The 14,077-nt window shown below is 38.1% G+C and overlaps 1 protein-coding gene across 1 annotated transcript in view; it reads right to left on the bottom strand.

Annotated features, from left to right (window-relative positions):
* The window catches only part of SYNE1 (spectrin repeat containing nuclear envelope protein 1), a 288,904-nt gene that overhangs the window by 99,355 nt on the left and 175,472 nt on the right, over window positions 1-14,077 (bottom strand). Inside the window, exons 85-91 of the mRNA XM_085055829.1 lie at window positions 11,743-11,925; window positions 10,124-10,261; window positions 8,585-8,770; window positions 7,429-7,551; window positions 5,151-5,337; window positions 3,754-3,893; window positions 216-410 (exon numbers count right to left, since the gene is read on the bottom strand). Coding sequence (XP_084911955.1) covers window positions 216-410; window positions 3,754-3,893; window positions 5,151-5,337; window positions 7,429-7,551; window positions 8,585-8,770; window positions 10,124-10,261; window positions 11,743-11,925 — 1,152 coding nt within the window. The remainder of the gene's footprint in view (window positions 1-215; window positions 411-3,753; window positions 3,894-5,150; window positions 5,338-7,428; window positions 7,552-8,584; window positions 8,771-10,123; window positions 10,262-11,742; window positions 11,926-14,077) is intronic.

The raw sequence follows: 14,077 nt of genomic DNA, 5'->3' as shown, positions 1-14,077 counted from the left end.
ATTAAATAACTTCATCCTTTATCAAGAAGTCTTCAGAACCAATATAAAGCAAAATACAGTAAAGGGAAGCTGCAACTTGGTTGGTTTGCCACACTACAGCCATTTCAAAAGCTAAATGTCGATGTGAGCTGTGGCAATATGGTACACAGGGGTGTTGCAATGTTGCAAAAGGAAGAAGCTCAGATAATGAGTACAGTGACCAATGCATTGCTTACCATAACCACCGAGGGATGAGTGGGGTGTGCTGGGAGCAGGTCTGAATCCAGTTCCTCCATTCCCTCGGACAGCCCCTCCACTTCTGTCACCGTCAGCAGCATGGTGGCATGTTTTGCTTTCATGGTCAGCATCTTGCACTTGGAATTCAAAGCAGCAATCTGCTCCTGGTATCCTTTGATCTTCTGAGCCAGCTCCTGAGGAAACATTTTCCCCCCGCTAATGCTGAGGCAGCCGGCAAAGGCCACAGGACCGGCAGCATTTCAGCTTCCGCGGCGAAGCGAAGCTGTGCCCTGCAAGCGCAGCCAATCCCATGGTAGCGCCGCAGCTCTGCTGACGAGCAGGAGGATGTGGCAGCGCAGCAGCGAGCCGGGCGCGCCGGCTGCTGCTCCAGAGCGCTCCGGGCGCGCCGCACCGCACAGCGCTGCGAGCCAGGGAGCGAGGGATGCCTCACCTTCGCATCCAGCCTGAACCTGAGCCCATGCCTGTGAGCTTCATGCTGCATCAAAGGGGAACGTCTTTCCCTCTTCTTGCCCTAGTTTTTCCCTCTCCCGATCTACTTCCATTTATCTGAGGAAGATGAAGCTTCCCCGCACAGTGCATGCCAGGGAAATGAGGTCATGTGGTAACCACAACTAAAAAATGCCCCAGTCAGCTCTCACCAGAAAGAATAAATTGTCCAAACAGTAACTCACAGGGTCTAACAGAATCAAATGTGATAGTTACAATCAGTCACACAATAAGATTAAAGACCGGATAGCTTTTTGCCATTGTTTGGATAAGCTGCATTTTAATCTTGGTTTGGTTTTGTGTAAGTCTACTGAGTTAAAAACTGAGCTGCCCACAGGACCAACCTTTCTTTAAAAGGAGATGTGGAATCTGGCTTAAAGCAGAGTATATTTAAAAATACTGGGGGTTTTATGCTTACGAAATTGTCTGATTGTGTGGCCAAACACTATCATAAAGTTTAAGTTTTTTTAGACAAGAAAGATGAAAATCAATAGCCTTATGACTATTCATAAGTGTCTTGTCTTCTCTCCTACCCTATACTGTTGCTCCGTTCAGTGTCCAGTTTCAAAGCTTTCAATTAATATACTTCAAATAAAAAATGGTGGAAGCATTTAATATTTCTGCTGAAGCTATTGTCCCTGTCTTCTCAGATGCTCAGTAACAAGTTAGAGTTTTGATCTATAAAGTGAAAACATTCATACAAGCTTGCCTGCTAAACTGGTGAGTATTTGTTAAAATATATACTTCTGCTTTATTTTTATATCTGCTTTTACTTCTTCAAAACCCACAAGTTTTCAAGGAAAAATAGCAGTAGGAGTTGCAAGATCTAGCAGGCAAATAATATATTATTACAGTATCTTTTCAAAAGTAGGACTACTGCCTCAGGCTGATATATGAGAAGATTTTTTTGGTTATACGACATTTTCAGTAAGAAAATTCCTCAAAATTACAGTGCAGAACACTCATTGCAAGAAATACTGAGTTAGGAATTGAAACAGCTCAAAAACTGAGGATGACACTTCACAACTTGAGTTTCAATGGCACCTTGTCACAATCTGTCACATTAGCAACAAAAGGACCTCTCTTGGTGCTCCAAAGCTTTCCTTGGAGACGAAGAAAAGTCTTGATTATAAATCATCACGCAGAATAGGAAAAAAAACAAAGCTACAATCAAATCAAGCCACAAATTTAATCTAGCAGCTTGAATAGTTATCTGCTGTTGGGCAAATACCAGTCATTCACTAATGCTCAATGAATGACATATCTGAGCCTCAGTAGAAAATTAATTGACAGTCAGTATACTTTATTGAAGTGCAGTGACATTTGTGGCATTAATGTCCAATGCACTGAGTATCTAAAATACCTCTTTCAACTTAAAACAAGGAAAACTAGGCAAAAATGTGATTGCAAAAAAAAAAACAAAAACAGTAAAGCGTCTTATAAAAGCAATGTCTTTTCACATATTGTATTATCTATTAAAATAATTCGCAAGTATGGAGATACTTGTCCACATTCTTATCTGAAATTCTACAGAAAAATGGGTCAGTAAACATAGTATCTACTTCCATACCTGCATATTAATACAAGCTTCCTAAAAATCAGGATGTAATTTCCTTCTACTTTTTTCCCTCCGCTTATTTTAATTCTCAATATTGCTACTACAGATGTCCCTTTAAGTTTTTTTACATAAAGACTTCAACAGGGGAACTGGTAACTGGTATTTTCTTAAATCAGTAACACAATTAATGAACGGGGACAATCTTGACAGACTTGACTTTTGAAGTGGTATAATAATATACAATTCAGAATATCCACTTCATGTTATGCTTTTTCACAGGTATTTAGCAGAGAAAACATGAGCCAAAAGTATCCTTTTTTCAGTCTTCCAAAACTCCTTACCCCTATATGTGGAAAGCTCTGTCCCTTCTGGCTCATCCCAACATGTGCTTTAGCATAAAGCTGCTGTCTTCCTGCAGATGTTTAGGACAACTCCAAGCTACTAAACTTGCTCAAATGCACATGAAACTTCAAGCTGCCACATTTTCAATTTCTTCCTGCCCACAGGACCATTCCTTCCTCCAGCAGTATTACCCTGTATTGCTGAAGTCACTCTCCTGCCTTTGCTGTTCCAGAACATTTGAATAGAGAATAGTAGCATTATGAATTCAGTACTAAAAAACCAGAAGTGTTTGTTTATGCAAACTGCTTTTGAATTTAACTGCTGTAACAACTGGACAGAAAATGAGCAACATGTATAACATTAGGTCATAGTACACAGCAGGACAGATAGGTTTAACTCAAACGTAAAGAAATGGTGCCATCTGGTGCCAAAAGTAGCACACAGAGATCAGTGGTACATCTTCTATCCCAAGAATGACACAACAGACAGGTGAAGGGGAAAGGGGCTCAGGAGGAGCTCTCAAGCCAGCACAGCAAGAAGGCTGCACAGAGACTACCCTGACTTAATAAAGGGCTGATGATCAATGAGTTTGTGGGCAGGGCTCACAAATCCAGAGCAAAAATATCTTCCCAATAAAGACTTTAAAGAAACCTTTGGAATGAATAGTGCAAATCTATTGTGGTTTCCTGTGATTCAAGTCTCTTGGTATTTGTTACAGAATGCCACTGGGATGAAAATGAGCAAGTACTTTAGGATATACATGCATACATACATACATGTGGATCACTGAAATAGTTGTGGTTACCTAACTGCTGAACTTTGACTTCTGAGACACTCCTCAGTCAAATTCTGTTGTTAACTGTCCCTTAATTATAAAAAACAAAACCAGTGCTTTTGTTTATCATAATGTTGTCCAAAGGCTAGGATATACCTAATGGAATAAAAAATTAATTCTCCCCATTGTACCAGTATCAGAAATTTCCTATCTTTTATTAAGCCTATCTGCTCAACTAGCCTTGAGGAAGTTTGAAAAGTGACCCACCTAACTTAAGACCAATGCTCATGAAAAGTTGTTTGGGTCAGTGAGCTGCCATTGAGCCCAATGGATTGATGCATTTTGGCTCTCATACCTCATTACGTGAAATCTGGACCTGGAGCTCCTGGATGTTGCTGGTTGCTATCGGCTTGTCTTGGATCTCGCGATGGGCACTCTCTATCATCTGCTGCAAATGTTTCATTTCTTGCTCATATTGCTCATACTGAACCACTGCTTCCTAGAGAGGGAAAAAAAGATTGAGTATCTACATTGAAATTAATTTTTACTTAGTCTAAGCATGACAGATCTCCCTCCTGAGGTGGAACAAATTTACATCTCTCTGGCACTCACATCTTGATAAGCAAAGCAGGAGTACAGACAGGAAAAGGTCTATTCATAAATATTGTGAACTGCAATGATTTGAATGGTTTCATTTAGATAATGTTTCCCAAACCCACAGTCCACGTAACATGATATTTTAGATTTCTGGTGTAAGGTGCTGTAACTTTTGATTCCAACAAGTACCTGAACGAAACATACCCATAAGAAGATAGTCTTGCTTAGTCTCATGGTTTTACTATAAAGCATTTACATCTGCTTTTTCACTTCAGGTGTTCACTTAGGACTATTAAAAAAGCTTATATTTTACAGAAAATACAACTGGGACAGCATTATGAAGATTGATTCAGATAATTCTCCTACCAGTGTAGTATCAGTTTTTTCTATCATAGCTGCATGAACAGTTTGTCTAACCCTTTTTTTTTTAATTTTCAGTGCGACATTGTAACCTTTCTCATATTTAAGTATTATTAATTTTCCTTAATCATCGAAAGTCTCTTCTGATATCTAACTTGAAACTTTTTAGTTGCACCCTGGCCTATGGAATATGCTATGTATATTCCTACCACTAAATAGCAGAGAAGGAAAGCTTGTTCTCTTCTTTGGAAATACCTTTTACACATTTAATTATAAATCCAAACAATCAAACAAAATCTAGTTTACTTATATTTAGCAAAACTTCAAAATACAAATTTAGTAGATGTTGAATGATTCCAAAATCAGAAAACAAATATATATAAATTATAAAGAAGATAAAATAACTGTTTTTATACCGGAAAGCTATTTCATTAACTCAATAGTTTTTATGCAATCTTCAGAAGCAGCTGATGTTAAAATGTTTTATTAATTTTATTAACTGATTATATATCTTATAAAATTAACCTTATACAATCATATATTAGCTGGTTGTCTAGTTAATCCTAACAGCATTACAAAAATAATAGCAATATTAGGGAGAGAACTGAGGTGAGAGTCTGATGAGTAAATGAAGAGTTAACATGGTCATGAGTATCAAAATCAGGAATATCTGAGACTTAGTGGGGACATTCCTCATGTTACTAAGGAACAGAAGAATGCACAGAGATATGAAATTCCATGTTTTCATCAGAATTTGTTCAAGCTCCTGTGAGTAACTGAGGGCAGGAGTTGCACTTGCCTGCATGATGTTGCACTGCTGGATGGCAGTGTGCTGCAGGCGGCTGGCCTCCTCCTGCAGCCGCAGGGCACTGTGGCACATGGGCAGGCTGGTCACCACCTCCTCAGGAATCCTCAGGGCACTCTGGCAGGCTTGTACTGCCTGCACCTTTGGCTTCAGCGACTCCATTTCGGACAACAGATGCTAGAAACAAAGTCAGAGCCACAATAAGCCAATTTTTCAGAACTCCCAGAGCATTTCATGCAGCCAAAGGCAAATAATGGTAAGTTCAAGCAATAAAAGAAAAAAATTATTGTCTGTTTCCTAAATTGAATATAATTAGACACACTTTCTCTGAAGTTGCTAATTCTGAAATGTGAATTCTTTTAAAGATCAGTTAAGCAAAAAGTCCACATACTAGGCATAAAAATAATTAATGAAAAAGCATTGTAGTACCTATTTGTAGGTGTAATTAAAAATATTTCTATTAACTGATTTGAGAAAAAAAGATTTACAAAATCCACAAATAGAAGCAGCACAAGAGTAATTAATCTATATGCCTATTAGTGTTAAAATCTGAGTGGAACTCCCTGCTGAGACACAGAAGCACATTTTCACTACAGCAAATGAAACCCATTGTATTCACGGCCCTTCCTTTGGAAATACAAACCATGGCTGAAAATGTTGCTTAAAATTCAAAAGGCAATCAAAGAGAAAGGAATACAGCTTACACAGAAACCTTTTTCTTTGAATAATCACAATCTGGATGCCTTTGTTAATAGTGCCTATTCCATACACAATGTCCATTTAAGCTGTCTGTTCATATGCATAAGAGTCTAAGTGCAATTATTGGAGAATAGATTTGATCACCATTCTTATAATCTACACTGAGGAGTTTAATGTATGTACAGATATGAGAAGAAAAACAACAGGAAAAAAAGGAAAAGGCAAAGTCCATAAAAAGGGCCTTAGCACATTAGAAAAACACTTTGGATTCAATAGATATAAATCAGCTGGACAATGAGGCAAACAGGGAGAGAGGGAGTGGTTATTTCCCTTTCCCTATACCACATGCCTAAGGATAGCTAATTGGGTCTGAAGTGCATACTGATGAGAGGATTGTGGTTTGCTTTTTATTTCTGTGGTTTCATGACATATGGTGGATAATCTAAGCAGAGTTTCAGTATAATGACCTATTCCTCAGACAGCACTGGTGGGGCCTCTCCTCTGTGAGGCCCCGTACTGCTGCCAAAGGGTGTCTATTGTGCAATCAGCACCCAGAGGGGTGCTTGCCAGCCAGACACTCTCCAAGACCCCCTCTCTGGTCTGGTGAAACAGGTGGACAGGGGCTACAGCCGCTTTCTGTACAAAAGAGTATCATACTGTGAGATCTGCTAGAGCCAGGACAAAGAACACACATAAAACCCAGTGTAAACTCCATATTCCTTTAGTCTTATGGTGGGTGATGTGTTTCACTTACACTCTTCAAGGCCACATTCTGAAATCTGTTCGCAAGTCCCCAGAACAAAGTCTGTATATTTTAATGAAAAGGAAAAGCTGTGCAAATTTACCTTTCTTCCATATGTTTTTCTGTAGATTTTAAACCTACAGTGAACCTGCTGACATCCAGTTTTTACTGGCAGACTGAGACAGTTAAATCTCCATATTAGCTTGCAGAAAGAAATATGTCTTAAGAAATTCAGAAAGCTATAACTTGCCTTATTTTTCCTGTTGAGAGACTGAGACCAAAACTAACAAGCTGACACATCTCCATAGCAGATGAAATACAACAGAGAAAGCCACAATATCTTATGTCAGTAAGTCAACTAAACGTTAAAGAATGCAATTGGATTAAGGAAACCTGAATTTTCTCTTAGCTCTCCAGTTTACTACTGGGGAAGCTAGCAACAAACTGTATAATCTCATCTCTATCTGTAAAATTATCATAACAATACAGACTTTCTTTTGAAGTCCTTCGAGAACCTCTTGACCAAGAGCACTAGGTAAGAATTGGGCTTTATTACAGTTATTAATACAGATTAAATAGATTGGATACACACTTCTCAGAATTGCACCAACCCTAAGAATAGGCTCATGAAGAATTATACTTCAACCATTCCCTCTGAGGGAATGATTCTGCTTGCTCCATCCCTTATTTCCTTGGCAGTAATTTGGGGCTACACTCTGAAACAGTGACTCACCTAAGAAACACAACCATCAGTCTCACCAACACTCATTATTCTTTGTGTAAGCTCACACTACTCAAATGCTAACTTTGAGGTGCTGGTCTTTTACCTGTCTGTGGGAAAGCTGCTCTTTCAAGCTCAAATGCCCAAGCTCTGGAGAGGTCAGTGTGGCCTGGGCTTGCTCCAAAGCAGCCTGGAGGGCTCTCAGCTCAATTTCAAATTTCTTCATATCCTGTGAAACAACACATTTCATTCTGGGATCAATAATAAGAAAAAAAATCTCCATAAACATATGTCTGGATTTTGTAGTACAGTCCCCTTATATACAGTGCAAAAACTAATTTAATAGTTTTCACAGCTAATTTTAAATGTTTAAAATCTCTCTGCTACATTGTTACAGCTGCTGCAGCTGCAGAATTTCTGTTACGTCCCATAAATATTGTGAAGTAAGAGTTAAATGTGACGCAAGACCATTTTTAACCTTAGCTGCAATTTTCCTAACAAATGACAGCCTATTCTCTTAGTTGCCTTTAGGTATTTTTGTATTTAGTCCTATGTAACTGTAGCAGGTGACAAAAAACCCCCTGTAAATGTAATTATTATACCATTAAAATTCTCAATATTTTCTTGGATTGACATATCAATTACAAGTGAAATTTCTTGCTCTGGAGGCAAAACCATGTAGAAAACACTTCTGTTCTTTTTCCTGTGTCTTGCACCAGTTTACTGTGCCTTCAGACACTGCATAAGCGTAACACAAATTTATATTTACAGCAATCCCATACAGAAGAGCTGCAAAGAAATGTCATGGGAAAAAAGCATGTTCATTCTTTTCACTGCACTGCCTTGTAGAGGTAGGCATTACATTTTGGAATTCTGGTCTGGGCCAGTTCTGATCTGAGTAAATAGAAAACAGGATTTAGATACCGTTTAGGAGAAAAATAAAAGAAATGGCAGAACATAAGCGTCAACAAAGACACTTTTCAAGTATCTAAACATAGGTGCTCAGTGCTATTTGAGACAAACCATGATCTCAAATATATCCATCCAGAAAGGGCACTTATTACAGGACCTGCAGAAAACTTGTGCCCATCAGAGTTGGCACCTGCAGGCAGGATCTCAAACAGTGCAAGATACCTGACTTTAGACAACACAATCATGCCCTTTTCAGACCACAGATTACCTTCACTGCCGATAGTATCAGTAGCAGGATTCATACACCACCCTAGCTGCCAGCTAGCAGTAGGAAAACTGCTTTTGTTTACCTTGGCAGCATCTTGGAGGTTGGGTAGCTGCACTTTGATAACCTGCTGCAATTCCTCTGTCCGCCGCCCCAGCTCCAGCACTTGCTGTGACATTCCTTCAGTACAGTACACACTTGCCAGGTAATCAATCCTCTCACTCATGGCCTCAAGATCACCGTGAATCTCTCCAGACTCATCAAGAATGCTCTAGATGGAGATATAAGCAAACTGAATGTCAGGTTGGAGATTCAATGACATGTATTTTTTAAGTATATTCCTGTTCTGCAAACTCTTCAATCTGTACCCATTTGTAAGCCTATGATTAAGTTCTGGTGATTTCCTGTAAGGCTTAGGCAATATGCTTAGTTCTGAATGTATGCTGAAGTGCTTCATCTTATAGAGACTGGGAAACAAAAGATTTAATCATGAAGCTCCAGCGTACTTACCAACATGTTAATTTTATTGTTTTACTATACACATTTGTGTGTAAAAATTGTGTGTAAAAATAATATACACAATCCATGGAGAAGATTTATTCTCCAAATCTCACATACCTAATAGAAAGTAGCAGAAAGCACTTGGATGCAGTGTTACAGCAGGGTAGGAGTCATTAATGCTGCCTAAAATTTCACTGCAAAAGTATTGTGTGGGATGGCATTGGTTAAGCCTGTATCATCAGATTTAGAAGCAGGAAAAAAAGCCATAGCAAAACCAAACCAGAAATTCTACCTCCAGCTTTGCTCAGGATAAATTTCCTGGAGATTTCTATTCAGAATACGAAGTGTGACATACTACACTGCACTAACATATGAGAATGCAGCTGACAATTAAATAATGTATATATAAAAACCATAATTTATGTAGTCTTATTTTGGTATTAGTGATACATGATTACCCCATGATGATTTGACTTGTTTCACACAGTCATGTCACACCAGGCAAGCTTGAACCTCATCAAAATGTCCCACTGATCTTACACGCATGTTCCACACACAGACACACACACAGAGAACAAATTGCACAATTACAGGGACAGCAGATCACTCTGATGTAAAATGTTCTGGAAGCAATTGGAAGAAACTCTTCCATTATGTATCAGTTTGAGAATACTTGCTATGAAACTCATCAGATGAGAACAAAGGGTATTCCAATTCAGCTTAAAGGAGAAAAAAAAAAACCCAAACTGAAAATTGTGTTTGATTAACTAAAGCTTTAGAGTATGAGCTGCAATAAGGTGCTCAGTGTCATACAATCAGTGTACACATGCACTGTTCAGCCAAAAGCTACTGTGAAAACAAACTACATGAGTAAACACGGAGATCAACTTTGAATCACAAAGTTTTATCCACAGTGTATATTTATTTCAGTATTCAAAACAATTGTCCAAAACCAATTAATGATTTTTCAGGCTTGGGGGAACAGTCAAAGAAATTTAGCACTTTAGGACTTTTTTTCCTCAAGGAAAAGATGCAAATAGAAGTATAGGAAGTAAAAATCCACTGCTTCAAAAATAGCTTTTTTTATACACTGCCTTTTAAATTTCGTAGCTCACATAATCACCTGGTAGGCTTTAAACTGATCACGAAGCTGAGAGGAAGAATTCCATGTTATACTACCATGTACTAGTATATTTGCTTTCTCAATCCATTTCAATATGAACTCCAGCATCTCATCGTATTCTTCCAAGTGTGAAGCAGCCTGGATAAAAGAAAAATGTGCTTAAGCCTAAGATGTAATTTGGTACAATTCTTAGAGAATGAGAAAACTAATTTTATTTCCTTCACTGTTTTAACCTGGGGGGTCATCTTAACTTTTCCTTGCTGTTTTATATAATTTATATACTTAGGTATTTATGGAGTTAAAATAGGTCTGGTGTCAGTATTAAGATTATCTGTTTTGTGGAAAAAAGGCACTGTAAGAATGTAGGTCACACTGGGAGAGTCCATTGATGCTCAAATATATCCCTAGAGGGTACACTCCCTGTGCATTTTCATCCTCACATGTAAGTTTCAAAATACCTCCTCTTACAATCTGTGGCTCAATTTCTTATTTTGATTTGTCTCTTTCCATTACATCCTACAAAACATTTTATTTTCACAATCTGCTTTGTCCACTCAGTCTGCTGTATTACCAAAAAATGAAATGTTGAAACATTTCAAAATACAGGACTAAAGTTCTGCTTTCTGATTAATCCAATTTCTATTTAGCAAAGTACTCATAAGTTCCAATTTTCTTTTCAGCAGAAATAATTTCACGATGTTCATGAATTTCCTCTTTATAAAGGATGAATCAAATCCCAGGTGACCAAACTGTATTTGTAAGCGGTATTCAATACCTATCATTTTTTATGATAAGTGGATTTCTTAATGCTGAACAAAAATATCCTAATGTTAAATCCCCTTACCAAGTACATTTGACTGAATTCTTACTTTGACAATAATTTTCTATCTCTTCTTAAAAACAATTTTTCAGAGGAAATGGAAAATAATATCTTGAGGTTATCTTTTTCAAGCCTTACAGAAACATCTTTATGCATGCAGACAGGAGAACTCATAATTTATCAGCGTATTGATGGCAGAATCAGAGAAAATCCATTTATTTGCTTTTACCTGGAGTTTTTTGAGCATAAGAACAATTATGGAGAAAAAAGGAGAAAGGATTTCAGGGACTTTGAACCACAGGGGATGCGTCATTATGAATGCCAAAATATTATGCATTATCAGAGCCATTGTATATAGGCTTTTCTATTGAATCTACAAGCTGTATTCACCCTTTGTGCACTGAGACTAGGGCAAAACAATTTTCTTAAATTTTTGGTTTTATATAGGTAATATAGGCAAATATAGGTAATAGTGACAAAACACAGACCCTGAAAAGCACCAAGAGATACTATTTCATGGCATGCTACTGTTTGTGATATCTATAATCTTTTTAGGGCACCAGAGGAACCAACCAGAGGATGATTCATGCAAGAGGGTGTTAAAGCAGCATCACAGAAGTATTTTGCCCTCTGATTTGACCTGTCCATGTATCTTTGGAATGTGATGCAAGCCCTGACTAATAATAAGCAGAAGCGCAAAGGAATGCCCCTTCTGGTATAACTACAGGAAAAGAAATGAGATATTTGCATGCTCCTTCTGCTTCTGAAAGGACACAGCAGAAAGGATTTGAGATCATACCTGACTGAGCTTGGCTGCTCTGTACTCAGCCTGCCGTATGGTCTGCTGATGCAGTGCAGTGAGTTTCCCTATCCTGTTAGCCAGCTGCTTAGCCAGGGGTGCGTTCTGCTCTGCAAAGTCCTGGACTGATGCATCTAATTCCAACAGCTTTATATTGCAGCTGTCCAACTCTTCACCAAGGATCTAGATAGAAAAACAATAAAATCAGTGATCCAGGAAGTGTTAGCTTTTTGGTTGATTATTTCTAGTCCAACTTGCAACTTTTATACCCTGTTCAAAGTCTCCATACTTTGTTCCATTTTTAAGCAGGAAAGCAAAACAGCAGGATGTTTGGTCACCTCTTAAATATGTGCCATTACTCTTTCTTCTCTGACTTCCTGGCTGAAATGGATAACTGTTTTCCCTGCTGTAAGGCAAAGACTGAGTCACTTCAGTGTGACATTAACTGTTCTCAGGCATATTCCTGTGTTTGTTTCTGAAATCAATAGTCAGCACAGACTGCCATGACAAGGATTTTTATTTATTAGAAAAGGGGCTTGTTTTATGCTGTCTTAAAATACAACTTTATAAACTCATAAAAATGTCGTTACTCATCAATGGATTATGAAAACTTTAATTTTAATTTGAAACTTGCATTTTCATAGCATGGTCTTGATGCAGGAGCAGTCTGATTATCTAGACTGTTTCAACAGAAACAGTTTAAAATCAATTTTTCTTACCATAGTCACAAATATTTTGAAAAGGAAGCCTAGAAAGTTTTCCATGTTTCTCATAGATATACAGCATACTTATGGGCTACAGTCTCTTGAGGAGAGGTTAATGGTTATTTTTGTATTTGTTTTTTATATCTCAGGTGTTAAAATATCATTGCTTCTGTAAGATAAATAAGTCATAAAACCACCAGAATCAAAGAACATGTTAGGTTGGAAGGGACCACAGTGGGTCATATGGTCCAGCTTCCCTGCTCAAGCAGGGTCATCCTAGAGCACATGGCACAGGATTGTGCCCAGATGGTTCTTGGATATTTCCAGTGAGGGAGACTCCAGAGCCTTCCTTGGCAATCTGTTCCAGTGCTCAGTCACTGCACAGTAAAGAAGCTTTTCCTCATGCTCAGGTGGAACTTCCTGTGCCTCAGTTTCTGCCATTGCCTCTTGTTCCACTGCTTGGACAAACACACTAGGCTCTCTCCAATTATTTTTACAAATTTAAATTGCCACCATTCAGAACACTGCTCTAGCTACAGGTGCTTCAAGAAGTTACTTCAAGTTCTTCAGGCTAGGGCTGTCCAGGCAGACACACCTCAGAGTGCAAGTTATGATCAATCATTATGACAAATCCATGTTATTCACAAACTTGGCCACATAACTGTCTACATGTAGACACAAAGACAGATGTTGAACTGCCCATCTAAATACAAAGACACACATATTTCAGCAGCCATAAATAAATGTATTTACTACAGATATTATGCAGAATTTATATGCTGTTTGTGAGACAAGGATCCATTTGACTTGGGTCACATGGATTTAAAACAGATTTTATTTTAGCTATTCACAATCAGTTTAAATGTTAATATAAAATATTTACTGCTGTAACCAAAGCCAACCCAGTCTCAGGAGTATCAGCTAAATGCTGACATAAAAGCAGCTGGAACATTACTACATTACTACCTCTCCAGCGACAGAGAGTTTTCATTTATGCAACATGGGAAAGCAGATTTCATCAGCTTTCTGCTTTCTTACTGGAATCAAGGAGATACACCAGGGATAGAGTTAAGTGACACTTCCTGCAAAGCAAACAGTATTTCAAAACATCTTGAGCATCTCATGAAAATAAACAGGTAATTTATGGCATACCAGTCATGCTAAATCTTCTCCTACTTTGTATGCTTTCCATGCAGTAAGTCAGTCAAGCTTATTTTTGCCTAGTTAAAATAACAAACCAACAAAAAATGCCCCAAACCCCCAGCCAACCCTTCTCCCTTCTCTCCTCTCCCAAAAATCCCTTGCTCTCATATGATAATCCTAATTTGCCCATTACAACTTCAGTACTGACAATCTTTTCTGAGTGTGGTGCATACCTAAGAGTAAGAAAATCTACAAAAAGAGCCAAGACTTCTTTGCACTACACTTTGACCCAGTAGTACTTAATCTCATTATTGAACTAAATAATGTGAGATGGACTACAAGTTAAGTACAATTCCATTGATCTACTGATCATAACTAAAGAATGATCTTTTCAGCACAGACAAGGACAAGGAGCACTCTGGAGGTACCAAAGACTTTCCCAGATTGGAGCCTATCTACTTTTTAAAAGGAACCGTGAGACTTTGTCC

The sequence above is a fragment of the Lichenostomus cassidix genome, chromosome 3 (assembly GCF_008360975.1).
Source record: "Lichenostomus cassidix isolate B80296 chromosome 3, HeHo_3.0, whole genome shotgun sequence".
NCBI lineage: Eukaryota > Metazoa > Chordata > Aves > Passeriformes > Meliphagidae > Lichenostomus > Lichenostomus cassidix.
Note: the sequence above shows the minus strand (reverse complement) of the source record. Positions and strands in the feature narration are given on the sequence as shown.